General features: G+C 34.8%; 2 protein-coding genes across 2 annotated transcripts; both read left to right on the top strand.

Moving 5' to 3' along the window:
* The first annotated feature begins 148 nt into the window (after positions 1 to 148).
* LOC145322736 (uncharacterized) lies at positions 149 to 3,256 on the top strand. The gene is made up of 3 exons (XM_080164983.1): positions 149 to 299; positions 1,638 to 2,433; positions 2,781 to 3,256. Exons 2-3 carry the CDS (start codon positions 1,725 to 1,727, stop codon positions 3,239 to 3,241), a joined length of 1,170 nt encoding a protein of 389 aa, XP_080021109.1. The 5' UTR covers positions 149 to 299; positions 1,638 to 1,724; the 3' UTR covers positions 3,242 to 3,256.
* A 132-nt stretch (positions 3,257 to 3,388) lies between these two features.
* Positions 3,389 to 10,892, top strand: LOC145323117 (uncharacterized). The gene is made up of 10 exons (XM_080165504.1): positions 3,389 to 3,734; positions 3,816 to 3,938; positions 4,087 to 4,164; positions 4,851 to 4,930; positions 5,327 to 5,841; positions 5,926 to 6,062; positions 6,332 to 6,506; positions 9,760 to 9,918; positions 10,327 to 10,422; positions 10,646 to 10,892. Exons 1-10 carry the CDS (start codon positions 3,404 to 3,406, stop codon positions 10,890 to 10,892), a joined length of 1,941 nt encoding a protein of 646 aa, XP_080021630.1. The 5' UTR covers positions 3,389 to 3,403.
* Positions 10,893 to 11,243: the final 351 nt, after the last annotated feature.

Below are 11,243 nucleotides of genomic sequence, written 5' to 3'. Positions count from 1 at the left end.
TTTCAAAGTTTCGTTGAATATTTAAAGTAAAAATTTAAAATATTAAGATGGCTATTTCAATTTTATTACAGCGTTTGCTTTTAATTTTTTTTAATATGGCGACACTGCCCTCCACTTTAGCTCTTAGGAAGTGCGATACAGCTGATTATGTTCTAGATAATTTGCATGAAAATGGCGATAACTTGTCTTATATTCAAATTTTCGCTAATAACTTGCTAATTTAAATATAATATTTTGTTTTTCTAGAGTGCTATGTGATAAACAATGTCGTAGAAAGAAATTTTTAGTGTAATGTACAGGTAAAAATGTTGATTATTTGTGTTAATTTTATGTTTTTATTTTGCTTTCATTATTTGTACTTTATGTACTGAACGTATTTATAGAAAATTTTACTTCTCATTTCATTTTTATTTAATCATCTGACAAGAATTATTTTTAAAAAAGTAGTTTCTTTAGGAACATCGATTAAGTTCCGATTTTTATTTTTTGTAGAGATAATTTGATTACATTGTTCCGTGAGATTTCTATCCTGCTATCCTGTACTGATGTGCGCATGCGCGCAGGGACTGGTTGTGTGATTTTCTCATAATACATGTAATTATGTCGTCTTTGATTGATTAATAGCAATCAATCAATGAAATAATTACTTTATACCATATTTTCATATTAATATATATTAAAACTAAAAATCAAAAGGCAGAGGTTATGGGGAAATTTGGCGAGCATGGAGGGGGAGGGTGGGGCATAATTACTGTAGTCCAGAAAATTTTATAATAATATTTTCTTAAATATTTGCAGAAATATATAAAATAAGTATATTAAAGTATCTTATTTATTGGCTTTAATGTCCTATTTTATGAATTTCAAAAAACTACTGGACTTATTGGGTTCTCTATTTTAGGAAGGGAACATTTGGAGGTTTTATATTAAATTCCATTCCCCAAAAGTTTTATAATAATGTTTTCTTATTAATTGGCTTAAAAAGTTAAATATAATAAACAAAGCGCATTTGCCGGTATTGTAAACAGACTCACATAACGCGGCGCGGCATGCGCGCAAGGATAGCAGGATATAAATCTCACGGAATAACATTATATAATCAAGATTATTATACTAGCGTGTATATGTGTGTTTTAATTCAGATTTTGATTCCTCAGCGGTTTTTTCATTACTTTTCTATATTAAATTTTTTTTTTTTACGCACAACTTGTTTATTACAAGTAATTGGCATAAATTAGATATATAGTTTGAGTTAGGGGACGTAATTCATTTGTAAGTAATTATAACTTTTTAATTGTCATCAGAAATGTAATCTAGGAATCCTCTTAACTAATAAATTCTGCCTGTCTGTAATTGCAAATCTTAAATGTAATGCATGAGGCTATGCGCATATATATATGTTAATCACTAGTCTCTTAGAATTTCTTTGAATTAATTGTTTGAAGAAGGCGAATAAGCAAAAATGATTTATATTACATCATTTAATAAGCCAAATAAAATCGTAAGTTTATTGAATCCTGCAAGATCATAAGTCAAACTTACTATGGCCTCAAGCCTTTTAACTATCATACATCACAGTTCAGTTCATATTGAATGTTTTCTTTGATTTTAATAAATAATTAGATTTTTACTTTTAGTCGTGAACTGTAGAGAAAATTTGCTAGTTTTAAAAGCCTCAACAAGTATAAAGAGTTTCCTTACAGACGACGTTAAACATATTTACCATGGAGTGTGTTGTCTGTAAAGTTCGAGTTAACAAGCTCCCCGAGCATCTTCAAAGCCACACCAAGCAGCAAATTGTTAACGCCCTCCTCCGCTCAGAGCAAAGCAATGCTCGTTCCAGTAACGCGGAAGGTCCTGTACCTGCATCAAGTGGTGGTAACCAAAGTGAACCTCATGCCGGACCATCAGGGTTATCTGGAAATACTGTCAGCTTTTCTAATCCAAATCATCTACAAAATTTTTCTCATCACAATCAATTGGGTAATGTCAGGCTGGGAAATGTTATGGAAACGCGACGTGAAAATCATGACAGAGGGAGTGGTGAAGGTCCAAGTGGCGATGGCTCTCAAATGATAAGAAATAATGTCAATAGATTAGATCCCAGAGGTATTGCTACAGTTTCTGGAGGTATGGCCACCCTCAGTCAAGTTGTTCCAGGTGTTGGACAAGCCTGGAATCTGGCGGATGGATCCAACCTACCTCCACCTTCAAATGAACCACGTGTCTTTCCAGGAACTACTAGAGAAATCCCATCAATTCAGTTGGTTGAACCTGGAATTAACATGGCATCTATTGCAAATGGTTATCCTACGAATGCTATCAACATTCAAAGAACCCTAAACAATGTGAATATTGTGAATAATATTGGAACGGCCCAGATGATTACTTCAACGCCAGGCATTTTAAATGGACATGGCCAGCAGATTCAAGGTAAATCGTGTTTCAAAGTATTTTTTTTAACAAGAGCATCTACTCATTAACATGCGTATGTCCGTCCGCCACTGAGTTAAATGAATATTTTTTGTAGCTCTTATATCTAAATACTTACATTTCTGAAATTACTGCAATTAAAGAAGCAATGTAACTTAATTTAATTTTCATTTATTAACTATACCAGTAAATAACCAATGTTATTTCTTAATTGCTGCCAATTTGATTTTGCTGTTTCACTATATGCCCTTCTTTCCGCATAAAGAATTAATATTATCTTTTTCGTAGAAATTTTGATATTTCTTTTCTCAGAACCATCGGTGATCTAAATTTTTGTATTTTTTCAGGATTCGGTGGTGCCTTCATTGCAAATCCTACCATGATTGGCAATGTCATGATGCTGGGTGGCTTTTTGCAGGGATCTGCAGGCAATGGCAGCCAGCCAACTGCCTTTCCTATGCTAACCACAGCAACACCAATATTAATGCCGCAAGTAAACGGTCCAACATTGCTGCTTAATATTCCAACTGCTGTCAGCTCAGCTGCGGCATCTTTTACTATGCCGCAGCAGCAGCAACAACAACAACAACAACAACAACAACAACAATTTGTGATGTTTAAGCCTGCAGACGTTGTTCAGCAAAATGTTGCAAGCTCTAGCTTTTCCACCACAACAACTAGGGCGGTTGTTGCACCTAGTGTAAACAGCTGCGTTAGTTTGCCTACACAACCAGCTTCTTCCTCGAGAAACATTATTATTGCTTGTTTTCAATTCCAGTTAAGAACAGCAAATAAAGAGTTTCATTGATTTTTTAAATCTAGCAGAAATAAGTAAAGATCTAGTTAACTGATTGCGATGAATTTTATTTTACTTTACTTAGTTAAACTAACTTCCTTAAAAAAACAATGTGCATTCTCTTTTTATTAGGTACCTGATAATTTTAGGATGATAAAATTTGCTGCAATATTAATGTTTCTGATTAATAGGATATCACACCCTTTACTGCCTAATTATGGACTAAATGAAACAAAATCAGATGAGTCTAAACCAGAAGTTGAGACTAGACCTGTACAAGGACCTTCTTCGAGTGAGTTAAGAGTTGAAAGAAATATCCACGCTTCTCAACAATACGCCGCCAAGAGTCCAGGTGAAAATAACACTGAGCATGATGACCTTGATGATGAAAATCTTGAGGAGGCTTATAATCATGAAGATGTGGAGGTGGTTGAAAATCCCGGGCCAAGTGTCTCAGGCCAACGGATTTATAACTTTACAGAATCTTCTGTTTCTGGAGATCAAGGTAAAAAAAAGTCATGAATTAATATTGAAAATTAATATAAGAAGTTCTGCTCTTTAAATAAGTTCTCTTTTTTTAATTCAGCTGGAATGGCACCAGTAGTTACATTGCCATCAGTTTCAGCCTCTTATTCTATGGCATCTACCTTTACTGAAAGAGATGGTCACATGGAAGAAGTTCTTATTAAACAGAAGAATAATACATCAGGTAAACAAATAAATGTTATTGCCTATTTTTAAAGAAACCCATAACAATTTTATTACCAAAATGGTCTACAATTTATTTTAAATACCTACTTCTTCTATGTTAAAAGTTTAGTAATCTATTTGATTATTACATTTTTATTTATGATTAGAACAAAATGAGGCATCTTCAAGTAGAAGAGAGGCTCATCTTGACAATCCTATTCCTGGAACCAGCAGACAAAAAACAGGTAGTTTAACATTAAGAAAAGAAATGATGTATTGTATATACATACTGTAAGTAATTCTTTTTCTCTAACTTAATTAGATCGTTGGGTTATTTCTGCAATGGCTTTAAATGGTTGGAGGAAAAAAGTTAAAATAGGACAACATAAAAGCAGGGTGTCGGAGCCGTTTAATTTTGATGCGGCTCCGGCTCCGCGGAGCCGTATCTGGAAATACGGCTCCGGCTCCTACCTTAAAATTAATATATCAACTTTTGTTCATTATTGAAATTGATAAAATAAAATAAATAATATAAAATATTTTGCTTTTATTTGATTAAAGCTATATAAAAGTAGAAGGATGTGTGTCTATTTGTTAAGTAACAATAGTTTTTCAGTTTATTATATGGAAATAGACCGTTGCCAAATTATATTATTACTTTAAAAAATCACTTTTGGCTAATCTGGAGCCGGAGCCGTTTTTAACGAAAAATACGGCTCCGGATCCGGCTCCGGCTCCACCAAAAATGTTGCTGCTCCCGGCTCCGGCTCCGGAACCCTGAATAAAAGTAATATTATCCAGACTTTATCCTACAATTTGACAAAACCTTCATTTTATTAGCGCTTATCACATAAAATTGAGAATAATTTTAAATTCAAAAAAATTTAAATCATAATAATATACATTAACCTTTATGTTACCTTTTTTGTAGAACCAGTTCACCCTACCAGCAGTAAGCAGTATGTAATCTCACAAGTGGACTCTTCAAGAGTTATTAAGTTGTCGCACAAGGTAAGTTTTTATCTTTTTCTTAACTCTTTAAAAAAATCTCTTAAACAAAAGGGGTAGTTGCACGAAATGCATTTGAACTTGAATTTTGTGAAACGCATATTTTTCCTGGTCAATGGTTTGATTTAAATCTATAGGGCATATATTTGAAATAACTTCAGTTTCTACCACGTAGTTTTAAAGATATCAAGACTTGAAAATCGTATTCTAGTGATATGGAATTTATAAAGCTGGCCTATTTTCCAAAAAAACAGCATAACGACTGATTTACCTAGTGATGTCTATTTGTATTTTATTGTACTACAAAATTATATATGTTTAATGGTATATTTCTAACTTATGCTTAAAATCATTTTCTGAAATGCACGTCATGCATCCATCCCTTTGATCATATTTCAGGTTGAATGCGAAGCCATTGCTGAATGTTTGGATGAGGACGAAAAGGATGTTGTCTTTGTTGATGACGAGAATGAGAGTGAAGATGAAGAAATACTGCTGGATGAAAGTAGTGATGAGGAACAGCCAAGTGTAAATGTTCAAGTTACCACACACAATAACTCTCATAACTCTGCTAACAACTTGATTTCTCATAGAAAAAATAAATCCACATCAGAGTGGGCGATGGAGAATTTAAGACTTCGGCAGTCGTCAGCTGCAGCTGCAGCCTCTGCTACAATCAGTAATGTCGCCGCAGCAAGTTCCTCAGTCAGAAATAGTTTTGAAAATGCCGCGAGAAAGAGATACACTGATATTTTAAGCAATGTTTATGAAAATCCTAAATCCTTGGAAAATGCAGTTGTTCATGATTATAGCCGACAAGGAACTTCTAGAATGACTGCTACTCGGTCGAGACATGACGCCTTGGTTATCGAAGATAACAATGTTAATAATCAACAAACTATGGAAAGTAATAGGTAATAATATTATATTTCTAAAAATTCAAGAATTTAGCAAATAAAATTAAGAAAAGGTCTTAAATATGCTTCTTTTTTTTGCAGAGAATCTTCATCTGTGATTGTTAGTCCAAATTCAATGTCTCACATGTCAGAAAACGCTGCTGCAGAAGTTGCTGGCAGCAGCCATGCAACAGCTTCTAGCAGTAAGCATAACTCAAGAACTTCCAACTCTTCAAGAGGTATATTATTACATTTATGCTTTTATCAAAATTCTAGGTACAAATTATGAAAGAAATTCCATTAAATCTAAAATACTGCCACGGGACTAGCACATATTTTAGCTTTGCAAAATAAATTGTAGCAAATAATCTTTAGATCATGAATGCATAGTTTCAGAATAGTCATACTATTCTTTCTTACATAACTTCACATTAGATTTGATTTGCGGGACAAAAAGACTTAAATAATGTCTTATGTACAGGGAATTCCTTATCTCTTTTAATATTAGTATCAGCTGAAGTTTCTGGTTCTATGGTTGCTAATAGCAGCTGTGACAGCAAAGAAGTTGAAGCGGTACCTCTAGTCAGCTGTGAGCCTAGCCGAACAGCTGATGATGTAGAGGTGGTGGCTGCTATAAGCCCAAGAATTGAAACCCATGACTTTAACTCTGATGAACAAGTCAGGTAATTACCAGGACATATTTTTTACAGTATGGCTGTGAAACCGATTAATATCCGCTGGGTTAGAACTGGTTCTCAGCATTAATGTAAAATCATGTACAGCATCGTATTACAAAAAATTTTCCACAAATATGAAAATAAAAATCACAAATAAATACCAGTATTGTTAGCCTGGGCCATGGGCCCCTCGGGGCTAACAAAGTAAGTTTTAATTAGGGTTGGGCCGGATATTTTTTGGCCGGATACCGGATATCCGGCTGATTTTAAATGCCAGATATCCAATATCCGGACGGATATCCGGCAAACGCCGGATATCCGGCAAATATCCGGTTTTGGCCAAATTGCCGGATATCCGGCCGGATAACCAGCCAAATTACTACATATTAAAGTATCAAAAAAAGAATATAGTCCCTTTCGTGGCAACGCACCTTAAGGGGCGATTCGTTGTATTTAAAAAATTGCTTTTAATATGTTATATTTGATTCGGTGATTGCCCCGCAGGGTTAGGCAATTGGCCCTGCAAGGTTAGAGTCCCCCGCGAGGGGCTAGAAATAGGAGGAGAGCTACTATGAAAATACGAATAATCGCTCCTTAAGGGGCGTTGCCACGAAAAGGACTATACCCGCAAAAAATTTCTTCATAAACTGGTGTTTTATATTATACTAGAGGCTGCGTCCCTAGTATCTAAGGATATTAGAAGGGACATGAAAGTGCAGAAAAATAACTTAATAATAAGGTTAAAACTTGAAAATTAAGTAACTATTAAATGATCTCTCTTCTTAGCAAATAAATCTAATTAACTATTACTACCCTCAATCTGTAATATCAACCCCTAACGGTTTGAGGATGTGCGGGGAGGTGGCGTTGAATTCCTGCTCCCCCCCCCCCCTCTGTTTTTTTCTATCCCATTTTCTGTATAAAAGTAATAGGGCTATAACTGAGTGACTTTCGAAATATGGGTATTAGGCCGACTCAAGATGCAAAATTTTTTGGCGCGCTATTTTAACCCATTCTATTCATAAATATAAGACTATAGATACCTTTAAAAGTGTTCTCAGACTATTTTTTCAGCAATATGTCAAATTCGAATTTCATAAAAAAGGGGAAGGTTCCCCCCTGGGGGTGAAATTTTTTTTTCTTTCAAACCATGGCTTTATACACCTTCCTGAATTCGTCTTGAAGAGTACATTAAGAATCAAAAAACGTTTTTTAAAAATATTGATCCCAGAAAAAGTTATCCTCAAATAACCGTCAAAATCACCTGATTTTGCTAAAATGGCCAAAATTGTTAGTTTTTTGAGAATAGCTCTTGCTATGATCAAAATATTTTAAAATCGTTTTTTGATCCTTAATGTACTCTTCAAGACGAATTCAGGAAGGTGTATAAAGCCATGGTTTGAAAGAAAAAAAATTTCACCCCCAGGGGGGAACCTTCCCCTTTTTTATGAAAATCGAATTTGACATATTGCTGAAAAAAAGCTACCAGAACACTTTTTTTGGTATCATTGGTCTTTATATCATAAAAGGAATGGGTTGAAATAGCGCGCCCATTGAATTTCAAAAAAAGTGGTAATTCTGAGTCGGTCTAATGGGTATGACACATAACTGACAGTTGAAATTTTTTTAATACCTCCTTCTTTGCGGGCACAGGATGCCAGCAAATCTGGTAAGGTCATTCAGGTAAAAAGTAAAAATATTTTTTTACTTAAACAAAGCATTTCATGTTATCTAATACTAAAATATCCCATAGTCGTACACCCTCATATGTAATATAGGTGTTCAAGTCGATTTCAGGTTCCATGTATAATCCTGCAAGTCCTGAACCTCCAGGTCTCCAGAAATCTATAAACGGTTCCTGTGACCGCAAATTTTTACTTGACGATTTCAAAGGGGGGGGGGCGAAAGTGACACTTTTTGAAACCAAAACTAAGAGTCAACAAAGGAACTCAACTAAAAAAAGGGTTACAGGTCTGAGATTTTGCATGGCAGTTGCTTTATAGGGGTACAATATGGAACTGTGAAGAAACGGCGGCGCAACCGCCGAAAACCGCCGTTTCCCGCCGTAATTTTTGTTGCCTTTTCTCGGCGGTTTTCGGCGGTTGCGCCGCCGTTTCTTCACAGTTCCATATTGTACCCCTATAAAGCAACTGCTATGCAAAATGTCAGACCTGTAACTCTTTTTTTAGTTGAGTTCCTTTGACTTTTAGTTTTGGTTTCAAAAAGTGTCACTTTCGCCCCCCCCCCTTTTAAACTTAGGCTGTTTTATATATCTTCATGACATATTACAATTTCATAAAATCCGTTGCCGTTTACCTGCCAATCGTCGGTTTGCGGCTGGCAGCTGCCAAGTACTGCTGCCACCGCCAAAATTTATGTTTTGAGATTTATAATATAAAATTTACATAAAGATAAACATATTCAGAGAAAATTGTTCTTCTAGCTTCAATAATAAGAAAATTACAGCCATTTAAGATAAAAAAAAACAGATATTTTTGTTGTAAAATATAAAAGATTATATTGCCGGACATCCGGCCGGATAGTTTCAATATCCGGTATCCGGCCGGATATTGAAAATGGCCGGATATCCGGCCCAACCTTTAATCTTTATAATTTTTTGGGATCTACTGCAGTTCACGGTAAAATATTGCTGGTAACGAATATTGCCTAAAATCTATAAATTTTAAAGGCTGCTAGCTGCCAAACGGCTGAACGTGCATATCAAGCCCGCACACTGTTTTAAGCGGCATAAGAAGGCCTACAAATAATCTGGAATAGCCATAAATCAATAATGCATAATTATCTAGCAGTAAAGAGAAATACGCGAAAAAGACCTATTTTACGCGTTTTTTCTTCAGTGAAGCTTTCCCTGTGCATTATTGGATCTTGGCTATTCCAGATTATTTGTAGGCCTTCTTATACCGCTTAAAATAGTGTGCGGGTGTGATCTGTACGTTCAGCCGTTTGGCAGCTAGCAGCCTTTAAAATTCATAAATTTTTGGCAATATTCGTTACCAGCAATATTTTACCGTGAACTGCAGTAGATCCATTTTTTGTTTTAATATCCTCGGAAAGTACGATACGATAAATAACCAATCTAAATTTTCTCCAATAAAAAAATATTCATCTTTTTTATATCCTATCAAAGTTATTCTTAATAGTATCTGTAGGTATCTAGTTGGCTTTTCAGAGAGACTTTACATTACTTTAATTCATCAAGAAAAAAGTCAAAAGTTTTTTTAAAAGAATTTTTCTTAAGGTCTCCGATAACCATACACACAGTGGAGGAGCTGCAGAATGCCTTGGCCAGTGATAAGAACGTGCAGCTGGTTGTCTCGAATGAGCTGCTAGACACTCCCGAGTTCAAGGCTCTCATACAGAACATGCAGGAGACCAACATCCCAGAGGATATTATAAGGTTAGATTTTGTCATATAGTTTGTCAATCCAAGTCATTTAGTAGAGCATCTTTCTTATTTCTCGATGAGTTTTAAGATTAAAGCCCAAAATATCATTTAAAGGCAAATATACATTTGAGTTCTAGGTAGTTTATTTCTTAGTGAAACCTTGTTATTATATAAAGTAGTAAGGTTTTTTTTTTATTAGAAGCCAAAGAATTGATAACTACTAAACTTATTGAGTTCTCAATTTAAGGGATGCTTCATATTGGTCTCGGGATAGTTTTAGGCTATTTTATGTTCAGATTTAAGTTTTGGGATGGTTTTAGGCTATTTTTCTGCCCTTTCATACCCCTTCTAATATATAGCCCCTAGAGGCTATTGTTCTATTTAACAAACATATGTACGTAGTATTTGAACTCCTTTTAGTGAAACTTACGACGGGACACGTTCTACAACCATAGCTGCCTCATCAATGGGCGGAGAGGACACAAGATCTATGCCTGGCCCTTCAACTACAAACAGGTTAATATTAAGATCTTAAAAGTCGATTGTTGTCATTACCCTGTTAAATCTGAAAGCCTTTTGTTGATTGACATACAATGTGATGGTTACTGATGGCTTTAAGACTATGGTTTTAATTTAAGTGGACATTGCTCACATGTTTGAAATATCAAAGTAAACTGTTAAGAGTACATTAACAATAACATGTTTTTGTTGAGTAAAAAATTAATTATCCTCTATTCAGTATTGAGGTATCCCGTGAGACAACCCGGGATGGTTTTGATCCCTTCGATGCAGAATCATCTCAGTCCTTGACCCTGACAACCAGCAGTAGTATATCACAAGCGCAGCAACATACTGCGGCAGCTGACAAACAAGAGCTTAGCTTCAGTAACTTGCAGCAGAATGATAATTATATTCTGTCCACAGTCTCGGATGATGATGATATAACTCTTCAAGGAATCAGTTATTTAATATTAGTTGTGTTCTAATGTACAGGAAAAATACTACAATAAGATATGAGAGAATGTTTTAAATAGGAGTTTTTCGACTTTAATATGAAGAGATGTTACATTAGACTATAAGTTATTATTGTACCCAAAGTTTTATAGATATTATCTTATTTGGAGGCTAAAAAACTTTTATTAAATCTTGTTTGGTTGGTTCCAACTAGTAGTGTCCAAATTGAGTCTCTTTGCATTTTATTCAAAATACCCAAGTAAAACTTACCTTCACCTAAACGTTTGCAGAAGAGATGCTTAATATTTAAAACAAAATGCCCCATTGAAACTTAAATAATGGTCATTTAAATAGTCAATCTAAATAGGTACATTTTCTTAATC

This window comes from Acartia tonsa, chromosome 6 (assembly GCF_053477335.1).
Source record: "Acartia tonsa isolate MP-2025a chromosome 6, ASM5347733v1, whole genome shotgun sequence".
Lineage (NCBI taxonomy): Eukaryota > Metazoa > Arthropoda > Copepoda > Calanoida > Acartiidae > Acartia > Acartia tonsa.
Note: the sequence above shows the minus strand (reverse complement) of the source record. Positions and strands in the feature narration are given on the sequence as shown.

Excerpts from the sequence above, each read along its gene's own strand:
- LOC145322736 (XM_080164983.1), top strand. The coding sequence starts at position 1,725 with ATGGAGTGTGTTGTCTGTAAAGTTCGAGTTAACAAGCTCCCCGAGCAT. Across the intron at positions 2,434-2,780 it reads ACATGGCCAGCAGATTCAAG|GATTCGGTGGTGCCTTCATT; the intron begins GTAAATCGTGTT and ends GTATTTTTTCAG.
- LOC145323117 (XM_080165504.1), top strand. The coding sequence starts at position 3,404 with ATGTTTCTGATTAATAGGATATCACACCCTTTACTGCCTAATTATGGA. Across the intron at positions 3,735-3,815 it reads TTCTGTTTCTGGAGATCAAG|CTGGAATGGCACCAGTAGTT; the intron begins GTAAAAAAAAGT and ends TTTTTAATTCAG. Across the intron at positions 4,165-4,850 it reads AACCAGCAGACAAAAAACAG|AACCAGTTCACCCTACCAGC; the intron begins GTAGTTTAACAT and ends CCTTTTTTGTAG.